The sequence below is a fragment of the Micropterus salmoides genome, unplaced genomic scaffold (genome assembly GCF_014851395.1).
Source record: "Micropterus salmoides isolate LMB-PRFRI ecotype aquatic unplaced genomic scaffold, ASM1485139v1 Ms_hic_scaffold_14, whole genome shotgun sequence".
Taxonomy (NCBI): Eukaryota; Metazoa; Chordata; class Actinopteri; order Centrarchiformes; family Centrarchidae; genus Micropterus; species Micropterus salmoides.
Genome location: NW_024040485.1, coordinates 12,093,384 through 12,119,845, shown reverse-complemented (window position 1 = coordinate 12,119,845; position 26,462 = coordinate 12,093,384). Strand labels below are relative to the sequence as shown.

Here is a 26,462-nt window from a genome sequence, read left to right as displayed (position 1 = left end):
TCAGTTCTCACTTCTTTATAAGTTCTCAATTAATACATGGTAATCTTTTGTTAAAATCCTGAGAGGATCTGGAGAGCAGCAAAGTAAATGATCCACATCTGTAATAGGAAATAGTAATCACTCAGTATCCATTGCACATTCGGAAGAACCAAAACAAGCAATCAAAATAAAAGATATATAAAGATAACAAGCTATAAAATCTGCTTTCCTTGGCAGATACATTAATTTCTAAGATACTGATGACTTGTAATTATAGATAAGACAGTGATGTGTAGGAGCATTGAATCGGTAGAAAAAAGTTCTTATTCGCTGATATCGTTCTATTTTTGATTTTGTAATGACTTTAATCTCCCCAATCTTTACCAAAAACACTGCACTGAACATTTCTGACTACATTCAAACATAAATAAGAGGCACAACTCTCTTCAATCACCACATGGCTGTCGGTCTGCAAGGGGGTTCCAGAAAGGTTTTTGTTCATGATTATTTGACAAAACAAAACATTTCTAGCTGCATTACAACAAAATAATCATAACCAAGACTTATAGAACAGAACCAGCATGTATGAATATTTCTGTGAAACATAATGTCCAGCTTCTATAGGATGGGACAGTATTGGCCACATCTCACGCGTAGTGTGTCCAGGGAGTCTTGTGCTTGCAATACACTCCTTTCACCACTAGATGTCCTTCTTGCCTGTGTCACAGCTGAGGACTCCCCCTCAGGATGCACTTTTCTGTCTGGAATTTTAAACTCTACTGATGCAAATGAAGACAGACTCCCATTTTTATTTTCCCAGCTTTTGGAAGTATCAATCTTAGGTGACACCCTGAATCCTCTCCCCTTGACACTGCTCGTATCTTTTTTACTACTATTGACACTGGAATCACCCAAAAAGGGGTCAGAGTCGCTTCCATGTGGCATGCTGTAGTAGGTGCACTTCGGAGTTTGAGGCTTCGCCATCTCCTCAAGCTCTGATGAGGATATGGCTGCAAGAGGGTTGTACTGGGTGTTATGATGAGGCAAGGAATCTACACTAGAGTTCTCCTGACCGGTATCTATAGATGTGCTATCTACACTGCCGTACATTCCCAGGGAGACCGGAGGAGATTTTCTGATGAGGTGATTCTCCTTGAGCAGCCATCTACCTTGGTCAATCAAAACCCCATCAGTAGAGTCTTTTTCTGAGGGAAAAGAAATGCACTGCATGACCTCTGTGGCAGGTTCGGCATCTGCCTTTTGTGAGCTTGCAGCACTGAAGTAAGACAGGTCCTCCTTTGAGGCTTTAGTGCCTGAGTCATAGGAAGAGAAACTTCCTCCACTTTTTAATCTGGAATTTTGTAAGATTTCTGAATTACTTGCAACTGACAGTCGCTCCACATTTGTTCTCCCATTAGGGATATCAGTCTTACTTCTGCAGACTGGAGAAGGTCTCCCTGAAGCCTCTTCTCCACTCTCTGTGACAATATCTACAGACTCCTGAGTTTTATATCCACCACTCTCTGATGTTTCTGGCCTGTAATCCGACAAATCTGAGGTGCTCGGGCTCGGGAGACACTTTAAGCCATATGAAGTATCTGCTCTACTTTTTGGAATAGCAATTTGTTTGGTTTGTACAACTCGTGCATTATCTGGCTCTATCCTGATGTTCCCCTTAGCATCGTATGTGAATATAAGTGAAGAGGACTGTAGGGCCAAGTTAACAAAGTCAAGTAATTCCTGTGATATTTCCACTGCATGTGGAAGACTGCTGCTCCTTTCCTCGCCAAGCTCACCTACCTCGTCTGTTTCAATTTCATTAACGGTGTCTGTTCCATTACCTTTATCATCTTCACACAGACCCTCAGAGGAATATTTGGTTGGTGATTCAGTGTTATATTCTGCTACCTTAATATCTACATTTGCTTCCCCTTCACAGCTACTTAGCTGCTGCATATATGAGGCCTCCTCTAGTAGACTTTTACAATCCGTACCACCGGCAACACTGTCCGCATCACTAACATTTTCTTCCTCTGCCTCATCGTTTGATTCTTGCTTTTCCACCTGGTCTAACCCCTCATTTAACTCATTACGTTCATTTTCTTCTTCGTCATCTTCCCTTTCCTCTTCATCTTGCATTTGCCCTGCATTGTCTTCAGCCTCCTCTAAAACCTCTTTCTCCTCACCTGATTCTTCCTCAAAACTATTTTCTGTTTTCTCCAGCTCAACCTCACCACACTTTTCTTCATCTACTATATTCATGTCAGTTTCATCTCCTTCCTCAACTGTAATCACTTTTCTTTCTATACTTTTAACCTCAACATCCTCACCATCCTCCTCGTGCTCTTGTTCCTCTTTTTGTTCTCTCTCTTCTTCCTCTTCTTGGTTTTCCTCACTGACTACCTCGGTTTTGTCCTCTTCCTTGTCTTTTTCCTCAACATCTTCTTCTTCATCCTCCTCCTCAATAACGTCCACCATTTCCTCCTCATCCTCCTCCTCCTCCTCCTCCTCAATAACCTCCTCTACATCTTTCTGAGTAACCACACCTGTTTCATCTTTCTCCTCTTCAATCATACTTTCTACCTCATCTTCCTCCTCTTCAATCATACTTTCTACCTCATCTTTCTCCTCTTCAGTCATACTTTCTACCTCATCTTTCTCCTCTTCAATCATACTTTCTACCTCATCTTTCTCCTCTTCAATCATACTTTCTACCTCATCTTTCTCCTCTTCAATCATACTTTCTACCTCATCTTTCTCCTCTTCAATCATACTTTCTACCTCATCTTCCTCCTCTTCAATCATACTTTCTACCTCATCTTTCTCCTCTTCAATCATACTTTCTACCTCATCTTTCTCCTCTTCAATCATACTTTCTACCTCATCTTTCTCCTCTTCAATCATACTTTCTACCTCATCTTCCTCCTCTTCAATCATACTTTCTACCTCGTCTTTCTCCTCTTCAATCATAATTTCTACCTCATCTTTCTCCTCTTCAATCCTACTTTCTACCTCGTCTTTCTCCTCTTCAATCATAATTTCTACCTCATCTTTCTCCTCTTCAATCCTACTTTCTACCTCGTCTTTCTCCTCTTCAATCATAATTTCTACCTCATCTTTCTCCTCTTCAATTATACTTTCTACCTCATCTTTCTCCTCAAAAACCTCATTCATTTCCTCTTCCTCATTGTTTTCCTCAATAACCTCAATACCTTCTTCCGCTTCTTCTTCATCCTCAGTGGAAGCATCTGCTTCTTCCTCCTCTTCCACTCCTTCAATGTTTTCTACTTCCCCACCTTCATCTGTCTCGACAATAACCTCATCTGCTTCATATTTAATCTCTTCCCTTTGCTTCTCCTCAGTTTCCCCTTCCTCCCCCCTTCCTTCCTCCTCTGTCTCATCAACACCCTCTCTCTCATCTGTCTCTTCAACACTGTTGTCCTCCCTTGCTTCTTGATCTTCTTCATCCATTAGTCCCTCCTCTGTCTCCTCAACCGCTTCCTTCTCTCCTTCTTCTAATATCACCCCTTCTTCCTCCTCATCCACTGTCATCACTTCCTCTGTTCCTTGCCCTGCATTTTCAACAGATTCCTCCTCCTCTCCACTTCCATTTCCCGCTTCCCACACCCCCTGCCCCTTGTCATCCATTTTTTCTTCTGTCACTACCTTCTCTTCTGCCTTTTCCTCCCTTTCTCCTGTTTCAGTCTTTTCATCATAATCATCATCATCATCATCATCATCTACCTCTTTTGTATCTCCATCCTCCCTATCGTCCTCTACCTCTTCTACCTGTTCCTCTTCTTTGTCTTTTAGGGGCTCATCTCTTTGTGTCCCCGATAGTTCTGACTGTGTGGCCTGTCCAGAATACACAGACTGCATTTTCTTTACGTTATCTATCTCTCCGTTATCATCGCCCTGTTTTGTCTGAGTAATGTCCTCCTCTATGCAGGGAGTATCAGGCTCTGATGATTGTTTTGCTTCATCATTGTATTCTTCAACAAATTTTTCTACATCTTCCTCTGAGTCCGACTGGTTTCTTTCAGCTTCTACAAAAGTGCTCTCCTCTACAGGGTAAAAACTCTTAGCCTGTTGGATTGTTGAAGAAATCTCTGCTCTGAGGTCTTGCGGCATATTAAGTTCCTCCATCAGCTCATCAATACAAAATTGCTGATCTTCAAATGTCTCACCCCCTTCAGAGAAAACATCCAGGGCAAATTCTGTTTCTGAAACTTTGGGAGACAGTGGTTCACTTTCAAGCCTTTCCCTCAGAATCTGAAAATCCTTCCAGCGTTCTCTGAACCTAGAAGACGCTCTGCTTTGCAGATCGGTCAAACTTGCCCTCTGCTCTTCCTCATCCTCGATGGCAGAAATTTTCTGCAGGGATTCCATCATTAGCATGGCCTCGGAGTCGCTTCTTGATTGGTTACCCTCTCCCAGCGCGGCTCCTGTAAGGTTATCTCGCAGAGTCATCACTGATAAGAATGACACCAAGGCTTTACATGACGAGCCAAACACCGAAGCCACTTGTGTTGGGAAATCGGGAAGGCTACTGGACTTCTCAAGATTGGATGTTGTGTTGGTGTCAGACGCCCCTCTGATGCACTGAATCGAGGAACAAAGCTGCCGCAAGACAGGTTTTATCGTTGCTGTGGGACTTAAAATGTTGGACATAGATGGAGATGGTTCATTATCAGCTGGAGCGATGGCCTCTGCAGATTTGTGTGACCTCAGTCTGTTCTCCTGGTCAACAGGATCGACCCTGACACTCGGCATTGAAACACATAAGCCTCTCACGTATTGTTCATTGTGCAGCAGAGCTGTAGCTGTCTCTGCATGACAAAGTGGTACTGACAGACAAGAAGCTGATTTCTTGACACCCCCACCAGAAGTTGGATAATATTCATCTAGGTTAGTCTGGCATTCATTCTTTTCATCGGATTCAGAATCACCGCCTATCTGAAACACAACCTTTGGTCGAGGCTCGGGTTCATCTGTGATAGCCTCCTCAGTGTATGGTACTGGATCTGGGTTGACTTTCTCCAACCAGTTCTCAACATATTGGTGAATTTCAGAGGGTGAAGGATTGAGAGAAGGCATCGAAAAACTCTCACCCAACTCTAAAGTCCTTTTAGGTGATGATAATATGCTTTCAGTCATGGATTTGGGCTTGCTAATTGTCTTTTTGCCTGGGAGAAGTGCTTTTTTGGGTTGTAAAATGTCTAACATGTTCTTCTTCATTTGAGGCCTTCCAGTTGGAGTATTTACATTATGGCCATTATCTTTAGCAGCTGCCTTATTTATGTTTTGTCTGTTAGATGGGGTCACATTTTCAGTTTTAACTAATAAGGCTTGCTCTTTCTTGGCCATATTTTCATCCTTACTTGTTTTCTTAATTTCATGCTTTTCTGCTCCTCTACTCTTTTGACCACTTTTAGCACTATCTGATGAACTCAGATCTTTTTTGCCCACGGTGGAAGTGCTGCTGAGTTTGTCTTTAGATGAATGCCTGCTTTTTTTTGAGGGGCTTACTATGCTTTCCTTTTGCTTTTTATCTGACCCGCTTGTTGATGTCGAACTCTTTTCATTCCTAGCAGGTTTAATCATTTTTTTCTTATTCTCACTTCTTAGACTTTTGTCTTTTTTTACTTTCTCCTGGGAGTTTGTTGCAGTTTGGGCCTCATTCTCAGTCACTGAAGACCGATTGTTAATAAGCTCATGTGTTGAAGTTATTGGCTCTGATGACAATGATAACATCTCCTCTTTCTGTCTTTGTCGTGACTCAGTAGTGGGTGGCTGCCGGCTAAAATCTATATCACAATCATTGCTTGATGATTGTGGACCTGAGTCAGTCGATGGTTTACTTTCTGGCGCGCCACCATCTGCACTATATTCCTCATTTGCAAAATAGTTGTCGTAGCAGCCTTGACTCTCATAAATATGCATCACAGTCTCTGTAACCTCCATCCCATTATTCTGTATCTGAAGGACCTCAGCTACTCCTGGGGACCTGATGGAGGAGTGGGAGCCTTTGTTGGAGGCCCCTGCAGACACAGTTTTCCGTGGTTTTGGGATAGGCTTGTTGCTGCTGCTACTGCTGTGTCTGACAACGCAGTATCCCTCAGTTGTCTCACCATCAGCCGTCCTCTCCAAGTAAGAATAATGTCCCAGGGTGCTCTCTTTAACCCCTGACTCTGTGACCATCTTCACACTCTCAACAGACGCCTTCTTCCTAACATGCCGAGGTGCAGGACCTGGGGTAGGAGTGCGTTTGAAACCTGTTGTTGTTGCCAAGGCCCTGGAAGTGTAGCCCTCATATACTCGCTTGTCGTTAAAGCCGACGACCTTTCCAGTGTCAGCGGGATGGTTCTCCTCTTTTGATTCATCTTCACTTGTGCTAGAGGAGTCTTTGGCAATGGCATTGTTTGAGTCAGGTGAGCTGTTGCCCGTCTCAGAAATTGAGGCACAAAGTGTCCTCTTGCTAAGGCTAGAGCGGCTGAGTGTGGTAGTCCAGTGGAGCATCTCCTCCTCTTTAATGGTCAGACGAACTTTCATCTCCACTGTCATGCTGCCATCTTGATTCACACGGAAAGACTTTTCTATGTCATCGTCCTTAGGTACAATGCAAGCATGCATGTCATTATCTACCCTTCCAGTTCCACATGTCTCCATGGGGTTGTGACGATGGTTGACCTCTGTTTCAAATGATCCGTTGTTGTGATGCAGGTGGCTGTTCATGGTTCCATTTCGAGACTTGTTTATTTGGTCGACAATGTATCTCTCGGATGATAAGGAAAAATTCCTCGAGCCTCTTCCACTTGAGAAAGATTTGTTGTTCTCTTTAGTTGGAGGTGTTGGTCAAAGAGAGGGGGAGAGACAATGCAAGAGAAAAATATTTAAGGCCATTGTAAAAGCTTTATGGAGTATTGGTTTGGCATATTTAAGGGAATAGTTTGACATTTGACAAGAAATACCATTATTTGCTTTCAAGCTGAGAGTTAGATAAGCAGGTTTATGAATGCCACTGTCATATGTGTCTGTTAAAACTTATGCTGCAGCCGATTAGCTTTGCAGTGCAAAACTGCTATCGCAATGAAACATTTTACATCATTCGATATCGATAATTATCACAATAAATGTCAACCAGAAACCAGAAGATGGTTTATTGTGTGGTTAAACATTTCTTTATGGTCAGAATGGGACAAACACTTGATGCCAAACAGTGGAACTCTTAATAAATCTGAGGGAGAACATTCAAAACTAATTTAAAACAAAAAAATTTAACAAATATGATTAGTAAATCTTTTTCCAGTCCCTTTTCCTCAACAAAATAAATATAAAAAATTAAGTGCTAATTTGTTTGTGATTCAAATTAATTAAACCAAATATTGACGATATGATATATTGAACATTTATTATATTGATATTGAGGTAAATTATATTGCGATAATAATCATTATTTTTTTGTTGCCCAGTCCTAGGTACTAGCGGGCGGATTTTGTTACCTTTTGATAGAGCTAGGCTAGCAGTTTCCCCTTTTTTCCTGTCTTTATTCTAAGATAAGCTTCCTGGCTCTACCTTCGTTCTTAGCTTACAGACATGAGAGTGGTATCAATATTCTTATCTGACTGTTGGCAAAAAAGCAAATAAGCGTATCTTCCAAAAAGGGGTCAGTTTCATTGGATAGGGTTGAAGCAAAAAAGTCAGTTATAAATAAATCTCAAAACTAGGACTGATAAAACTTATCTGCAACAGCTAGATACCACTACAATTAAGTGAGTAAATGTATTTTTGGGTGAACTAACCCTTTAACAATGACTAACTACTGAATATAACAAATGAATTACACTTTAGGACCATCATAAATAAACAGAACTTATGGGATTGTATTATCCCTATTATCACTTGTTACACTGATCGTCAGCTGCGTAAAAAATAAACTGAAAGTTGCTGCCAAAATCCCCATAGGACTACATGTTTAAATGCAGACAAATTCTGCAGACAAATATATGCATCTATACAGTGAAAATGTTCGACCATCTGTAAAGTTTTCATTATTTATTTGTTTCTCTTTTCAGAGCAACACTTACGAGCTGTGGGCTGCAACATAGATGGTTCCACATTATCCGCGTACATTAATTGTGCCATCTGGCCCGTTCTGTGAAAACTGTAGTTTCCTAATCGGAATGGCTCGTTGCCTGCTGCCACAACAACTCCAGCGCACAGGATAAGTGTTGTGAGACTATCAACCTGAAAGAGGAGCAGAAACACTTTTCATTATACTAGTCACTTTCAATTGGTCGCATACATGCACTTACTGTATCGCAGTCTCAGATACATGTAAACTGAAAAGAATTTGCAGAATCAAAAATTGCAGGTACACTTGACATTTCATTGGCCACAGTGAACGTAAAACAGACCAGAGATCACAGATGATGAGAAAGTTCTAAGAAGGAAATAAGCATTTAAATGGTGTCAACACTCGTGACCTTTAACAGACAGCCTGTTGCTGTTAAAGTACTCATGGAAAGAGGGATTACGCTCACTAGGGGGTGGAGATTTTGATAGCACCTCTTAGCACTTCTTGGAATACTTATAATGTGTAATGTAACAGGGTAAAAACCTTGATTCCTATGTCCTGTCATAGACGTTACGGTGAAAAGCATGCCCACAACAGTTATTTATTTTAGTTGTGCAGTTTTGTGTACATGGATATAGTATCTCCAAAACCAAGACTCTCAGAAGCCTGTTTTTAGTTTTTGATGACTCATCTTAAACTTTATATTACATAAATATTTACATATTTCCTATCAAATGTGATCTGGGGTGATTTGCTAACCCCGTCCATCATGTAAAACCACACTTGGCTGTGGGTTAGTAGCAGAGCAAAATCATACTAGGAGGTGTGTGTTCAGATTTCAGTGGGTCTAATTTATTAATTCACTCTTCACCTAACAACACAGGTGCTCACTAAACCACAGCCGATCCAATCAAATCTGAAGGACTTGATTTCAATCTAGTAACTGAACCATCTCCCACATACGCCCTAACTTCTGTGGCTTTAAAGAAGTTTGGGAAATAAGCTCATTTTTCTTGCTGAGACTTAGATGAGATGATTGAGACCACTCTCATCCTTATCCGTTCAAACATGAAGCTGGAGCCAACAGCTGGTTAGCTTTTCTTAACATAAAGACTTGAAACAAGAAGAAACAGCTAGTGTGGATCTGAAGGTAACAAAATCCACCTACCAGCACTTGTAAATCTTACAGATCAACATGTTATATCTCAATTGTTTAATCGGTACAAAAACCGAAGTGTAAAAATGACAATTTGTGTTTTTATGGTTGGTGGTTTGCGGGAATATTTCTTCCTAGCTAGGTGCAGTGACTTCACGGAGTCTCCACTGGTTGCCTCTTTCCATTCTTTATGCTAAGCTGAGCTCTCTGTCAAAATGAAGCTGGAGCGGAAGTAGGAGAGTTTCATTGATATTCTCACCTAACTCTCTGCCAGAAAACAAATAAAAGTATTTTCTAAAATTCCAAAACTATTTGTAAGCACAACCCTTAAAGAATTTATACAGATCACATTGGGCTACACCCATTTCAAAAAAGAAGCCACTTATAATATTTTTTAGAAGTTGCTGTAGATTAGTATTTATCTTCATTCTCAGTTTCAGCCAAATACTTACTCTTCTGCCATCTGTAGAAAAGAGTTTCAGCACTGGGAACTGCAGGATCTGGGAAAGGTAATCTAGTAAAGCCTCAAATGTTGGTGCTGTTCTTCTCTGCAACACAATCGTGCGTTTAACAGTGGGATCCCTATTCTTGATGACCACAAGCTTCTTTGGTGTCCGTACCGCCACTCGTTCAGTGACCTTTGCTGGCCTGTTGGTGACTTCATTCCTTCTGCCAAACCGGAGTCCTTGACGCTTTCGTCGCCCTGCACTGACGGGTCTGGTTGTATTCCACGGTACCTGCCGCCGGTTCACTTCATCCAGGTTTAATGGCTTCACACGTTTCTGATCAGAACACACATATGATCCCCCATCAAGTAAGTCATCTAAAGCCTTCACCAGGTGGGTCCCGCGAGGTGTGGTGATGGTTCTCACTCCAAATGGAAGAGGCACTTTTTTGGAAAGAGCATCCAGTAGAGCATCAAACGTCTTGAAGGTGCGGGCACTGATGACCATGCGATGCCCACTGAATTTAGGGTCACCGCTCTTGTAGAAACATACTCTTTTAGAAGCTGAGGGATCAGAGATTGGCTGAAAGGGTCGGGAGGGTGACGTCTGCCCACTGCCAGACGACAATTCCTGGGCAGGTGGCTCCTGGATGGGTGTGTTGCTCATATTGTATGGAGGTGGCTAGAAAGAAAGCAGAGAGAGGGAGAAATCTTATCATTTGCTACTGCAGATAGCACAGGTAAGATAATTAACAGGTAGGGTTGTAGCTATGATAGTAATGTAGAAATGTTTTCCCCCTAGAGCCATATAAGCAGTAAAATACAAGCATGTTTGACTTATAGCTAGTAAAATTATTTACTTTGATCCACCCTCAGGTGAAAGGGATTGACCATTCCTGAGCTTACCTGTAGATTTGTGGCTTTGTGAATCGAGGTGTGACTTTTGCTTGGCGCCAGTTTTTAATATTGTAAGGCTCTTTTCAAAACAAAGTGACAACATCTTAATTTCTCTTCAGTTACCCCTTGGTACAGACTGTATACTCTTGAAATATGATTCTTAGTCCTTCCTCACAGAATTATTTATCTCCACACTTGCAAAAATATACATTTACAACACATTCTTGTATATTTTCTCTACAAAATGGATCACCATCTCAAAAGCCAACATGAAAAACATTCTTAAACAAAAATAAGTAAAGTAAAATGCACACCAGCTCGTGTAATAACATGGTTCTCCACTGGTGTGGGATGTGGTGCTGAATCAAACGAAGGCCCCCTGAAAAGCCTGACCAAATACAGCACTAAACTCCAGAAACATGAAAACCATCATTCTATAATTTTTCAGAGGGAGTCGTGTCTCCTAATTGCCATGTGCTGATCATGTTTTAAAAACCATGTTTACTGAAAGTTGAATTATTAAATGTAGGATAACAGTGCCGTGATGCATACATATAGTTTTCCATGCAATATATTATATATATTTTTGTCTTTTGTAGATTTATATGAATTCAGTAATAGATAACATAAGTGTAGTTGACGTCATAGTTGCATAATATCAGTAGACTTAAATCCAGCATGGTAGAAAAGAACATATTTAAGAGAAAACACCTTGTATTAGAGCACATAACCTCTGTTGCTTATTCCTTTGTAGAGGTTATATAAGTTATTAGTTGTATAAGAGTCTACAGTAAATCTACACAATCGTTATAAATAATAGCCCACATTGTTACTATGAACAACACAAGTCTAACTACATGTAGATGTAAAGGCCATTAACACATGAAAAATATCAACATATTACTGTAGCCATATTACACTCTGTAGATACTTAAAAAATTAACTGGCTGGCAAAAAACATGTAACTAGAAATGTAATGAACAAGACTTACCGTATATCTCACATTTCACCTTAATTATAACAACTAAAACAGAAAGTGTGCATCCGTTGTACCTCCGAGCGCTGGTCAAAGCCTCTCAGCAGCATTGGAGGGCTATTTTGGGACATGCAGCATCATGGCCAATTTGCTTAATCTTTGGTCACATGTAATCAGCATATCAAGGTAAGGTAACAAATGAAGCAAACAAAGAGGAACTGTACTGCAGATATTTGTACTTTTGTCAGTATGAGATTCAATCACAAATAGATGGCAATATTGTTTTTCTGAAATACTAGGACTTCAAATATATTTGGTCAACTAACAGTTTTACATCATGGCTAATGTGTCCTGTAAGTCTCGATAAAATATTTAACAAATGTTCCGAAAGTCTTCTCTGCCTCATCATAAATTTAAACATAAATTTCTCGATGGCCATTTGTATCAAAAGACAAAGTGAGAGAGTAACTGAGTGAATGGGTGAATGAGTACAGCAAAAGGCTGAGTGAGTACCAGACAAATTATGTGAATGAGGTGGTTAAAGTTCACAAAGGTATATGAACTCTCCAGTTCAAATGATATTAGTAAATTTTTACTGCTCCAGACAGATACCAAGGTGGCTAGGACTATTTCTAATTTGCAAGCAGCCTGCATAATCAGATTTGAGAAGTCTTGGCCTAATAGGGATTAGGTTAAAGATTTTGCGCACTTGCTGACAGCATGAAGCAGAATAAGGTCTTAAGAGAGCACTTTTACCTCACAGCAGGTATTGGAAATCCACCAACAGATTTCAAAACACATGGTGAGTGTAACTGACTACAAATCATGTCAATAATTTTAGGAATACTTTAGCTTTGTATCCAAACTACGAAGGCTGATATGGTTTAAATGTTTGTACCAAATAGTAGCATGAGGGGGTGAGAGCTGTATCACTATACTGCAGTTGGCAGACAGTGTGCCAATTACCAACTGCCCCTGACTGAGTAAAAGCTGCTAATACCTCCCTCTAGCACATGCACTGTCCTGGAAGATGGAGACTTGCTGGAGGGGGGATTGAAGGAATGGCCTGTGTAGGCGAAATAGAGTCCAATATGAGGGAATATTTCATTACAGCAAGTGTTTGATTAGCATAAAAGCCCCATTAATAATGTTTCCAGTGTGTTGTAATTAACGCTAATAAACAGATAAAAAAAATTACATTTTGGCACAGTATTTGACCTTTTTGTTTTGTATTATGTACTGTAATTAGCATCACATAACATGTTTTTGTTCAGGTAAATATTATATCTGTTTTTATTATTTATTTTGTTTTTATTCTATCTGTGCCACATAAAAGCAGTGTAAGATCAACAGTGTAGCATGTAGCATGAACGTGGCCTAGATTCTGTTACTCAAAGGTCACATGTTTGATCTGCACAACAGCCATGCCATCCTTAAAAGCCACTAGTCCTACCAAAGGCACCTAGCAAGACAGAAGCTCGTTCACTGACTGTTAATTACAGTCAGTAATACAGTAATAAAAGTCAACTGCTGCACAGAGCAAAGCAAATATTTTTACACTCTACTGTATATACCTGCAACTGACTTGGAGGAAATATGTCTACAGTACCAAACAACTATTGACTCTATCACTGTAGGTGATCACCTGAGGAGGTAAATGAATCTGGTAATTAACAAGAAAAAAAACCTCAGAAATCAGAGGAATGTGTGAAAATGTACATATAAATTGGGATTTTCTTTTCTTTCTTTTCTTCTTCTTCCGCATAACTATTTATGACCCAAACATTTATGTCAAGCTGAAATAGACGTTGTTGACCCAAGCAGAGATGCAGGTGGCAGTTTGGCGCCATCTAACGACAGGTAGCGATATTGCCAAAATACAGGCTGTGTTGTGGTAGTCGGGGGACAGACAGTAATGTAAAACTTGAGAAAATATAGAGTTATATCTTGGTATTCATAAAAAAAAAAATGTGTCTGATTAATGCACTGGGTGAAGACCACTTACTGCTGCGACAGGTCCTAGATGAATTTGCGTTCCGTCTCGATTAACTCCCTCTGTACTTATCATGCATCAATTAGTCAGGTCTGTTACTCAGCGGCGGGTCAGTGTGCGGTCCCGGTCCGTCAAGTAGACGCCGCCGCTTTCACTTCAGTGGCGTGGTCTTTGTTGCGAATTTTCTTTTCGTTTGCTCCTGACTTTTTGGATTACATCGGATCAGTCAACATGGGCAAAAAAGAGGAAGAGGAGATAATCAGAATTGCAAAGAAGATGGATAAAATGGCGCAGAAGAAGAACGGGGTGAGATGTGTGAGAAGAATGAATGCTCACCGGGTCGCTGCTTAGCCGATCAAGCTGATGTTGATGCTTAGCTAACGCTGGCGCTAATGGGATGTGATGTGGTTAGTCGACTCTCTAGCTAGCTGAACATCTTGCCAGTTTGTCAACACAATGTTGCACAAGTGTGTCAGTCCACCAGAGTATTTTATTACAACCGGTAACTACATCGTTAGCATCAGCAATTAGCTCCACGGCTAATGTACCTGTTGTTGTGACTGGCTAGGCGCAAACAGCTAGCGTGCAAGTATGTTTATGTTAACGGCAGGGCAACGGGTTGCTAGCAGTTAGCCACATAGCAGCCCACTAGTTCCTGCTAGCTTTGTGTTTTGCAGAGCAATAACATGTTGGATGTGGTCATTTTTGGAAAACTGAAAACAAGTAACGTTAGCTAGATCAAAATCTGAAATACAATTATACTGTTATCCTTTAGATTCAAGTTCTGTTTTCAAGCTGCCAAGTAACGTTAGCTAAATTAGCTGCTTTGGACGCTTAACGGTAACGTAACTTAGCCGCCTTATTAACTGCTGTTATAAGTTAACTTGTTAACTGCACTAATTTACAGGTAATCAAACATAATACGTTAATTGGGTTACAACTAAGTTAACGATACGTTTCACTATCGAGTAAATATTAGCTCTTTAAAATGTTACAGTGACAAATGCCTATCACACCCAAATGTCCTACCAACAGTGGTAACCGGACAGATATTCAATTTAATATAACACAAGACGAGAGAAATCAGCAAATCACCAGATTAGTGAAGCCAGTACAGGTTTGTTAGGAAACTATTAAAAACACCCAGAAAGTTGAGTAATTTTCGGTAAGTTGTCTAGTCAGTTAATTGACTATATTCATCTCTGTTAATGTTTGACTTAAATCCCAAATAAAAAAAAAAAATCTGTTTACAAAGTATAATAACTAGTTAACAAGTCCTTAATACATCGATTTTGTCCAACTCACTTACATTTAAAATATTACTGTTAATAAATAGAACTTAACTTGAATAGATTAGTCCAGTAAAGATTAATAAGAAACCTAGATTTGTATCAAACATGTTCACCTATGATAAACCAAACTAATCATCAGTATACAGCTAAGGAGAGGTGTAGTGCAAGATTGATTCAAGTGTATCTAAACGCCCTCTTTCCACTCCCCTCTCCTCTGCAGGCTGGGGCTTTGGACCTATTGAAGGAGCTGCGCAGTGTCCCCATGACTCTCGAGCTGCTTCAGGTATCGTTGCTCATTTTATCTTCAGGCTCACTGTCGGCACAGGCAGCGCTCAAACCCTGAAGCACTGACACGATGTCTATCCACAGTCTACCAGAATTGGGATGTCCGTTAACGCCATCCGCAAGCAGAGCACAGACGACGAGGTGACATCTCTAGCCAAGTCCTTGATCAAATCATGGAAGAAGCTTTTGGGTAATTAGTACTTTTCAGTTCCACCATGTACATAAATATGTTTGTGAATTTGTTTAGTGAGATGTATTTTTTTTTTACTAGAGACATATTTTGATGTCCCAAGCTGTTGTGCATGATTGTATTGGAGCAAGTCATAGTATTTTTTTGTAATTGATGAAGCCCAGGTCAATTTTGCAACGCATTAAACTGTGGATACACCAGCTGTCAAAAATGTCCCGTTGGATTTTATTAAATTGCTTGCATCTGTTCTCAACCCACAGTGAGTAAGAAAAAGATTTAAGTTGAAGCATTTTTTGTAAGTTACAATAGTCACAATATAATATCATGATATTGTTCTTAATATCCAAAGTGTAACCTCTGACACTTAACTGGTATTTGATTGTTGCTCCCGAATCACTCTTATGAAATGTTTGGGTTATGTCATGCCCAAGATTTTATTCAGATTTTGCCTGTTCACATTTGGTTATCACTGTAAATGTTGTTGTTATTACCTCCTTGTGTAATTTTATGATTCACGACTGAACACACATTAGTGGAGATGATATTTTAATTAAAAAGGCAACAGTATTGCAAAAATTAGTAGCTTACACAACAGTATATTACCTAGCCATTAAGGTCGCTTTGCTTCTACTTAAGTGGTATTTTGCTGCTGAATTACTGCTTATGTGTAAATAACATTTTAACTTGTATTTTGTTTATGCCGGGTTTGAAAGATACATCCGATTTCAACTCAAAATGTTTTGCCACAACAATGTTTGACACTAAGCGTAGAACTGCCAAGACTTCCCAATACAGGAGGTCAAGATGCATACCATATTATCACTGTGTGCCTGGTGGTGATTTCTACCAGGGACTATTGCTGCATGTCTTTCCAAACTTTTTCCTCTTGTTTCCAGTCTGCCTACTATCAGCTATTAATACAAGCAAAAACAGTATCTGACACTTTTCACACTACAAAATATTGTAGAAGCTGTGAGGCTGCCTATTACGTTTGTTTGTCTATTTTCAATGGTTTTTTTCTAACTTGATTTTTGTCACTTCCAGATGAGCCTGGTGGTGGAGAGAAACCGTCAGATGAAAAGAGGAAAGAACAAACGACACCGGTTGTCTCTCCATCCCAGGGAAGCCCAGAGGCTAAAGAAGAAAGGTAGAAAGACAGATAATGATATTTTTTGAAACACAGTTTTTTTTTTTTCTCCATTTGGATATAGTAAGGGAATAATGCTATACTTCAAAAGCTGTTTGCCTCTGTAGCTGATCCAAGTTCTCTTCTCTTATTGCTCCCACAGCAGCTCCAGCAGTAACTCAAGCAGCAAGAGTGAGCAGCCTGAAGTTACACCCAACACATTAATCAACACTTTTCCTCGTGCCCCCGGCACCTCCGACTCCATCAGGCTCAAATGCAGAGAGATGATATCCAATGCTCTGCAGACCGGGGGTGATGCTCTTTTTGTATTTATTTATTTAACATTTTTACAGGTTGTTTGTTTAGTTAGAGTATTTGTCAACATTTTCCCCCACCCTCTGACTTTTGTTTTGTTTGTTTTCCAGAGGATTATATTGCCATTGGTGCTGATTGTGACGAACTTGGAGCACAGATCGAGGAATATATCCTTTACATTGAAAGGGAAATGTGTTTGAAGCAGATGTTGGTGTTACTTCAGGATATAATGAGATTCTGGGTGTTGCAGTGTTTTAAATAACTTCTATAATGCTTTTTAGATGAATTATCACATTAGAGCTGTACCTAATGAATATTTTCATTATTTATTTCCTTCTAATTATAATTTAGTTTTTTCAATTTATTAATTTCATAGTCTATAATAAGGATGGGGGTTCGAGACCCGGTTCTATAAGGGCCTGGTTCCTCGGACACTGAAACGTGGTATTAAACGGGGATAAAGACTGTAGTGTTTATTATCAGGCTGCATCCTCTGCCTGCTCTGTGTGTCGGCTCCTAGATACACACACATGCACGCACACAGAGGCCAGCCGTGGTGGAGACAGTGAAGTGAAGCTAACTTAACTCCAAAGTGCTCAAGTTTACGACAGCTTCGTCAGTAAAAAGACAATACTTTATCAATGTATCTGTTCAACAAGCATAAACATGTAGAAAGTGTTATTGTAGTCTGCTCTGTCCATAGTCTCTCATCCTCTATGTTTTACACAAGCACAGCTAACGTAAGCTTGGTAATTAGCCAAATGTTACAAACTAAATTGAAAGCTGTCTGTCTGAAAGTCTTAAATTTTTAGCTTAGTTTGACACGTAACTCAAAATTCTGCTCATTGTTGTAAACCCAGCTGCTGGCTGAGACAAACCAGCCGCTTGTGGAAGAGGAGGTGGAGGTAGTGGTGGTGGAACATTTAGTTGTATTTTGAAGAAAAGTATCCATAAAGACTGATAATGGTACGAATATCAATTCAATTGCTATTGGTGTAGATACCAATTCAATACCACAGTCAAAAAGAAATCAATAAATCCCATGTACTTCAACATACACACTTAATAAAAACATTTCAACATTAAACATAATACAAAAAACAATAAACTAAAAACAACTAACCGCTGTGAAACTTGAGAGAGGAGGTGAGCTGAGAGGGGATTTGATGTTCATAAAGGAGCATGCTATTGAAATTACAAATTTGCACTGTGTGGTTGTGGTTCAGGAGATAGAGCGGGTTGCCCGTTGATCGGTAGGCCGGCGGTTCAATCCCCAGCTTGACCAGGCTGCATGTTGAAGTGTTCTTGGGCAAGATACTGAACCCTGAATTACCCCTGGTGGCTGTTTCACCAGTTTATGGATGTGTATGAATGTTAGTTTCTGTTTGAGCGTGAATGAAAAAAGACTAGAAAGGTGCTATACAAATACGGAGCATTTAAAATAAATGAATTACTGAATTTTCTTAACTTGTTTTTAACAATTTCACAGGTGGTTGACGGTGGTCACTTTCGATATTGCCAGTTTTCTGAGACTTTTATATTGGAAAAACAAAAAAGTTATTGGTGATTGAAATGGATTGGATTGCACGTTTGTGACGGTTCCCAACTCGGCCTACAGTAACGGGAGCGTTGCAGTCTAAATCCCTAAACTATTATGAACATTAAAAAAAATTCTCACATTTTAGAAGGTTAAAGCAGAGAATGTTAAATTGCTTAAGTGCCTAATCCATTGTCAAAAATGTGGTTAAATTTGTTGTGATCAGTCAATCCATGAAATCTTCAACAGTACCACACATAAAAGGCTGTTATCAGTGTACTTATAGGCCCTACTTTCTTTTTATTTATTTATTTTTATAATTAAGCATAACAAATACATGATCACAGTTGAGTTCCTTGACCTGCTATCACGTATCTTCCAAGAGTTTAAGAACACAGACATGAAATACAAGAACCGTGTGCGAAGCCGAATCTCGAATCTGAAGGATATGAAAAATCCCAATTTAAGGAGGACTGTGCTGTGTGGGAGTGTCACCCCTGAGCGGATGGCTAAGATGACTGCAGAGGTTCGTTGGCTGTTTGTTTTTTCTTAAAGACAAACAGTCTGACAAACTGACTAATGGCAAACAGTCAGTAGTATAGTTATTTCAACACTGTTGATGCGGTTACATACTTTCTCTTAAATGTTTGATTAGATTTTGGTGTAAATTAATTATATATTATATTGTGCATCTAATTGTATAGATTTAAATGAGTTTGTTGTAAAGCATCATAAATTACATTTTTCTTTTTCTGTAGGAAATGGCCAGTGACGAGCTAAAAGAAATGAGAAAGAATTTGACCAAAGAGGCTGTCAGGGACCACCAGATGGCCACCACTGGAGGCACTCAGACCGATCTATTCACATGTGGCAAGTGCAAGGGGAAGTGCTGCACCTACACACAGGTACAGACACACATTTACGCTTCATTTTAACTGTGGCAGCAGCAGAAGGGATGATACGGTTGATGGTAAAATTGGTTTAACAAGAATCTACTTTGGAAAGTCTGTGCAAAGTTACAGGTGCAATTAATGATCAATTTCACCACAGTTTTTGTTTGTCCCTGCATACACAAACATCATTGCTTGTAAAGGGGTATATAAATCCATGTACTCCTTTTACTTTGGTTAAAATAACATGGTGCATTATAATATTGGTATGACTGCACGCTCATAGAGTAAATGGGGTGCAAGTTGGGGACTTTTCCATGATTTTTTATTTTTTTGACAGGTTTTGAGCAGCTCTGCTTGTTCATTATGACGACGTGATCAATGGTTTGTGCATGTTTTTGTCATTTCCAGGTTCAAACTCGCAGTGCTGATGAGCCAATGACCACATTTGTCTTCTGCAATCAATGTGGAAATAGGTGGAAGGTGCGTTACCTATATGTTTACTGCCACCTGTGCTCAACGTATCAATGCTATTCAGCCTTTAAACAGAAACCTGTGTCCTGTTGAGATATGAATATATGTTTTTGCTATTTTATATTATTGTAAATTGAACATCTTTTTTGTTTCGGACTGTTGATCAACAATAATTAAAATAATTATTACTTCCAGCCCTACAACATGTATTTCTTATACTTGTTTTTTTGAAGTTGATCATCAGTATTTAATGTAAATCTTCCAGTTTCTAGGTATCAACATGTGTTTGTTTTTTGTCCTAGTTCTGCTGAGTCTGCAGGCATTTCCACGGCACTCCGACAAGTAGCAAACTTCCTGGACCAGGTTCTGTCACTCTGCAACAGATTGGAGCTTTGCATTCTGTGGTACATGGTGCACAACATGCCGTTCAAAGATGCCACTGCGGTTACTGTTTGAATAAATATCCTGTTCATAGATCGAGCTCATTGTCATTTCCCGATGCCCTCCCCCAAATCTTTTACTATTGTTATAAGTTGTTTCTCACTGTCAGATATATGCGATCAGTCTTGTCTCATTCTCTTTTATCCACATTTTTTATATGTAGTTTTAACACTTTGGACAATGTTGTTTTGCTTTCCCCTCACAACATTGCATTGTTTTATTTAATTTCCCAATAAAGTGTAATCCATTTGATTAAAAAGAAGTGCTTTTCATTAGTCTCTTCTGGTTATGTGAATCTTGAACATCTGAGAGGAAAAACACTGTGTGTTTGTGTCAAGGAGTATACATTTGTTATTGGGGGAATATTCATCACATCAAAGTGAATGCAGATGTGTGCATATTTATCTGTCCAGGGACAGGATAATGTCATTGGCTGAACCAGGGAAGACACACAATTGCTTCCCTTTCGTCAAGGTTTTTTTTTTTTAATTGCCAGGTGCAACCACTCCATGTTGAGAAGCGGTTGTGCTGCCTTATCCTCACACAAACTGAACCCAGACCAGAGACATACAAGTCTGTCAGCTAAAATGTCATCTAATAACTACTAATTTAATATTAAGCTGTGTGGAGCATATTTTTTTTCTGTTGTCTGCTAAGTGCCTCAATACATTGATTATTAAGCTGTACATTTGAAGAAAATGTAATCCCATTAAGCCATAAATTTAACATAATTTAAACTGGTGAATTTTGTCTTCTGGATTCATCTATTTAGACTGTTTTGGGGAAACAGTGGGGGTTGGAAACCTCCATGAGGTTTTACAGAATACATCTGAGGGGTAGTTATATCATTACCAATACTGTTAATAAGAAATCATACAAGGTGAGAAGGTAACGTTACTCTAGTTGAACTGCATTACAACTCATAGACAGGCAACCTGTGCTTGAGTCAACGCTAATTCACTTTAAATTGCTTTAACTCTTGTGTTCTGTTGACAGTGGCTTTCCTTACTTACTTTTCTTATGACCTTTACCCCAATATGTACACAAGTATTGAAGTGGTGATCCTTTGCCACAAATTGATCTTGCATATTTGTTGAAGGTGAAATTTAGAAATGACCAAAAATAACATTCTTAATGCACCAAATGACATTGGCTATGCATTAAGAAATGTATATATATCCTGCAGTGATGTTACTTATGTTTGGGTCATAGACCAACTTCCTGTTGGATATCTTATGATCATTATTATAAGACATTTTCATGAAATCAGAAAAGTATAAAGGTGATAAAACAATGCTGTGTATGTTTTGTGTTGATCACTTAAAGAGGGCCCCCTGGGTCTCCAAAAGAACATTAGTGTTGAAGGGTCTCAAGCCAAGAAAAGCTTGGAACCACTACTGTAATGAACACAGACACTTGCTCAGTGAGAATCACTTTGTAAATGTTTATGTTCATTTACCAGTATTTTCCATGTTTGCCAATTTAATGAAAGATCCTATACTGCTACACATCAATAGGCAAGTACAAACTGAACTGTCACTGATCTTGAGTAAAATGTAATTTAGTAACTATTTTATTAATACATAAGAAGCTCAAGCATGCAACATGTCTTTAGTTCTGTGATTAAGTGCCTCACTGTAGTGCTTGAGTATCATTTATTGATGACCAATGGTTGTGTTTTTGAGATCAAATGATTCGAGTCAGTAAAATTATTGTGCTTTATTTTATCTCAATCAAAATGCCCACAAGTCATTATTTTCTTGGAGAGCAGCAGAAAAAAAACTAAACCATATACTGTAAACATTCACATTATTTGTTTTTTTAAAAAGGTATTCATCAGTAAACCCAGCGCAAAATAACACATTTCATATAGTAAACAGAAGAAGAAACAACATTTATAGGCATCACTCCAAACCATTGGCTTAGATTGTGTTTTGAGGTTGATCTACGCGGTGTATCCATCAGCTCAAATTGCACATAGTAAGTTAAAGTTAACTCTAAGACAAGTAGAAGTGCCACTGAGAAGCACGCAGGTTGGCAAGACGTTCAGATCAACCAGCCCTATCCACTGATCTTTGTTTGTCCTCTGCAAATAAAGACATGTGTTGTCATCACTCTCTGCCATACTGCTTGGTAGTGCTACCAAAATGCACTGAAGTAGCCACGACTAAGGAATCAAGACAAAACACATGCAATAATTTGGCCAAAGAGAGGGACAATATCCAGTTAATTGGCCTCGTGCTCCCGTAACCACCCTCATAGCAAGAGTCTGAAAAACAATTGTTGTTGCCCATGAGAAAGATGTCATAAAATTGAATGTCAAGGCACTTCCCCATGTGAGGATCTTGTCTTTGAGTGACATGTTTGTGAGGCAACAAAGTAATTCAACTAACACTATCAGAATACATAAAAGTATTTAACACTTGGCAACTCCAATTTTAGTTAATGGAAACACTCGATAAGCGTATGAACACAGTTTACATGGTAGCTTTGGTGTTCTGCTAACCTGGCAGTCACTTTCATTTAGAAGTCAATTGCATATTGCAGGTGGACTTTTAAAAGATATATTTAAGTCAGAATCTTGCAGGATGATACACAAACGACTCTACCTGCTGTCAAAAATGGTCAATCTCACAAATTTTAGTTTTATTTCACCTGTCTGTAATTTCCTGCTAATTTCCAAGAAGTTTCCTGAAAAGAACAATGTATTCAAGTACGGACTGTTTATAAAAAGGAGACCAGTTGACACACTAATTGTAATTAAATAATTCCAAATCCTTTTCAGCTAAAAATGAAAAAATGTGGGTTTTTTTCCAGGAAAATTTACAAGTTGACATAAATGGAGATTTAAATACTTGTTTTCCACTAAATTACTACCAAATTACTTAGTTCTCTCAGGAAACTTCCAAGAAATTAAGAAATTACAGACACAAAATAAAGTGTAACCCAAATTTCTACATTTTCTGGCAGTGACCTAACAGTATAGTTTACTCCACCGTAGTACTTAAATATAATTTATACGTGTTGTTTTTTCTATATTGGCAATAGATATTAATAAATAAAAAATACTTTATCTGATAAATAGAATTACTTAGGTTCTTATGTCACACTTTTAAAACTATATTAAACCTATGAGGTGTGCCATGATTAACACTTGAATGAAAAATCCTCTCTTAAATAGGCTTTCTTCTGTGGTTAAGATTGAGGAAAGAAAGTTAAAATACTCTTCCATCATTCATTTGAGTTTCTTAAGGAAACAAATTGCACACCGTGACAACAGTTATCGTCACTTTCTGTTACTTCATAACAACACTTGCAGCATTTTCAATCACACACAGTTTCTACATGAACTGGAGTTGCCAAGTTGCAGTCGTGGTACCCAAGTGTGAGATTAGGTAACAAAACAGGGTGAAACCAAGGTAAAATCATACAGTACCCCACAAAGCTGCCTGCAAGTAGAGCTAACATGTAGCCTTTGACTTGAGCTTTGATTTTCATACGCATTAAATAGAACCAGGCGTTTCTACATAAAATACCCACAATTCCATTTGTACTATTTACAAACTCATAAATATATAGTCTACAGTAGGAATCATTTCCCCCCAACAATCATACAAAAAACAACAGACCATAAAAAACTCTGAACACAAATAAAATAGATTATTTCTATCAAAAGAAAGAAAAAGAAAACAAACAAAATGTATTTGTATTCCTTTGGAGTGTTTTGCTATGTTGATCTGTAGCAGTACTTGTGATGTCGAGCCCTCGGGAGATTTTGAGACCTGAGTGTCTTCGGTCAGGTGCAGATCACAATAGCGCTGAGATCCCTGGGAGGGGCCAGGCCCGAGGCCCGGTTCATGTAATCCTACACTGAACATACAAAGAAAATTTTAAAAAAGGGAGGGGGGGGGGGGGGGGGGGGGTGATAAAGAGAGTTAAAAGATCACAGGTCATCACCACCCTAAGATTCGGGGGACTGCTCTGACAGAGTGTTGAGCAGGTTTTTGTAGTCTGGGGAGTTCATGTAGCGGGGATACGAGTCTCTTTGCATTAGTGTGTAGATCTGCAGCTGGGCATCGTCGAACGTGTGCAAGGTGGGTTCCTGCATGTTCCTGTTGATCGACTCACGCACACGGGAGTCAAGGCTCACCTGGGAGTCAAGAACAGGAGAAGATTAGGAAGAACAAGCGCGCCTTTTCAATGACATGACATGTTTTAAAGGAATAGTTTGATGTAAGCATCTTTTTCTTTCTTCTTGAGAGTTAGATGACAAAATTGATAGCACTCTCATGCCTGTATGGTAAATATGAAGCTACTACCAGCACCCGGTTAGCTTAGCTTAGCACAAAGACTAACCTGGCTCTGTCTAAAGATAACAAAATCCATCTACCAGCACCTCTAAAGTTACTCTTAATCCGTTTATAAAACAACACTTTACTTTTCAGAATACTTTGGAATATCAAGTCTGTTCAATTTCTATAGTTCAGTGTCATGCGATTCAAAGGAAATTCATTCTGTCTCCTTTTTCAGTTGTGATATATTGCTAAAATTGCTAATGCTAAATAAAATCTAAAACTGAAATGAATTAACATTCATTATTATTTTATTTTAATTTGTTTCGTAACAAGGCAATACATGTTCATCAGTTTAGTTTTAGTGTAGTTGAGTAGTACAGACATGATAGTGGTATCAATCTTATCATCTAATTCAGACGGATGATAAAAAGGGAATTTCCTTTAATATCAGGGAGAGTGACATGAACATTTGTCAGATGTTCAGTCATGAAGTTACACCCTTGAAATCAGTAACACAGCTGTCACACCTCTTTAGGTGAGAGAATGGAGATGTAGTCCTCGTAGATGACCCGAGCCCTCTCTTCTATCGCGCTCTTATTGGGATCTTTGCTGAACTCCTCACAGGCTAACCAGAAGAGCATGTTCTCCTCGCTGAACTCGGTGCGGAGAAACTGTCGGAAGGAGTTCCTCCCAGCCGGGCAACACATCAGCTTGTCAAACGACTGCCCCCATGAGCGGACCTCCTCCAGTGTGGGCTTAGGACTGCAGAGAGCGTGGGCAACATGTAGTGATTTCAACATTTACTTCCACAAATATGTTTAGGAGATTTGGCATTTTTGTGTGGTGAAATCAACTGACCAGTCTTCACAGTCTGCGGTCCCTTCCTTGACGTCATAGGAAGCCTTTCGGTTCCTTTCTTCCCGGTCTTCATTCCTAATGGTGACATGTAAACGTAGCATGCAACAGCCAAAGTGATTATGAACTGCACATCATAATCAAGGACTTTTTTATTAATGTGTTATATAGTACTCCTCTCACTGTACGTATCTATCATATGCACATAAAACCACCTCTTATATTTATCTCAACATTTGTTGTTATTGTTTTCCGTGCACTCTCACCTGTAGAACAATTAGTCAACTGACAGAAAATGTATCTGCAACTATTTTGTTTATGGATAAACAATCTCAGTAATTTTTTAGGCAAAAACGCCAAAATGTTGTTGGTTTCTCACTCAAAAATAATCTTAGCCTTCTGTGATAGTAAACTGAATATATATGGGTTTTAGGCTATTGGTGGGACAAAAAAATTAATTTGAGGACGTCACCTTGGGTCTGTGAAATTGTGATGGACTTTTTTCACAATTTTTTGGACACATTTTTTAGACGATTAGTTGATTAATTGAGAAAATCTGCAGATTATTCAATAATTAAAATGCTCATTATATATAGAGGATGGGTGGCGCAGTGGTGCAGTAGTTAGCACTGTTGCCTCACAGCAAGAAGGTTGTGGGTTCAAACCCCGGTTTCCCTGGCCTTTCTGTGTGGAGTTTGCATGTTCTCCCCGTATCCGCGTGGGTTCTCTCTGGGTGCTCCGGCTTCCTCCCACCATACAAAGACATGCAGGCTAGGTTGATTGGTGTCAAAATTGTACTTAGATGTGAGTGTGAGCGTGATTGTGATGGTTGTTTGTCTGTTTGTGGCCCTGCGATGGACTGGCGACCTGTCCAGGGTGTACCCCGCCTTTCGCCCGATGTCAGCTGGGATTGGCTCCAGCCCTCCGCGACCCTGTACGCAGGATAAGCGGTTGACGATGGATGGATTATATATAGAGGACATAGATAGTAATACTCACAATATATATGGTTGGTTGTCCAGCTCTTGCCAGTTTATAATAGCTACGTGGTTAAGATTGCTTATATTTGTTTAACTTGTTTACCGTTCTGTAAATGTTTTATTTGTACTGTGTCGAAGTACACCGAGAATTACTCAGAACCGGAGTCAAACTCCTAGGCCAAAAATTCTGATTTTGTTTGATTTCATCCACCTTAACCTTACTGAACACTTCGCAGCGGATAACTGACTGATATTTAGG

The 26,462-nt window shown here is 39.3% G+C and overlaps 3 protein-coding genes across 4 annotated transcripts in view; 1 reads left to right on the top strand and 2 right to left on the bottom strand.

Annotated features, from left to right (window-relative positions):
- Window positions 1–481: 481 nt before the first annotated feature.
- Window positions 482–10,324, bottom strand: LOC119901919 (oxygen-regulated protein 1). Its single transcript, XM_038717696.1, has 4 exons — window positions 9,665–10,324; window positions 8,067–8,226; window positions 3,607–6,815; window positions 482–3,573 (listed from the first exon to the last, which is right to left on the bottom strand). Exons 1-4 carry the CDS (start codon window positions 10,322–10,324, stop codon window positions 598–600), a joined length of 7,005 nt encoding a protein of 2,334 aa, XP_038573624.1. The 3' UTR covers window positions 482–597.
- A 3,302-nt stretch (window positions 10,325–13,626) lies between these two features.
- tcea1 (transcription elongation factor A (SII), 1) lies at window positions 13,627–20,348 on the top strand. Its single transcript, XM_038717694.1, has 10 exons — window positions 13,627–13,829; window positions 15,036–15,098; window positions 15,185–15,290; window positions 16,335–16,437; window positions 16,580–16,728; window positions 16,842–16,898; window positions 18,640–18,794; window positions 19,027–19,173; window positions 19,570–19,641; window positions 19,935–20,348. The coding sequence occupies exons 1-10, from the start codon at window positions 13,755–13,757 to the stop codon at window positions 19,941–19,943; spliced, it is 936 nt and encodes a 311-aa protein (XP_038573622.1). The 5' UTR covers window positions 13,627–13,754; the 3' UTR covers window positions 19,944–20,348.
- A 1,430-nt stretch (window positions 20,349–21,778) lies between these two features.
- Window positions 21,779–26,462, bottom strand: part of rgs20 (regulator of G protein signaling 20) — an 18,340-nt gene continuing 13,656 nt past the window's right edge. For both annotated transcript variants that reach the window (XM_038717692.1, XM_038717693.1), the window contains 3 exons: window positions 25,227–25,301; window positions 24,896–25,130; window positions 21,779–24,223 (listed from right to left, as the gene is read on the bottom strand). In XM_038717692.1, the coding sequence (XP_038573620.1) occupies window positions 24,035–24,223; window positions 24,896–25,130; window positions 25,227–25,301 (499 nt within the window). In that variant the 3' untranslated portion in view covers window positions 21,779–24,034. The remainder of the gene's footprint in view (window positions 24,224–24,895; window positions 25,131–25,226; window positions 25,302–26,462) is intronic.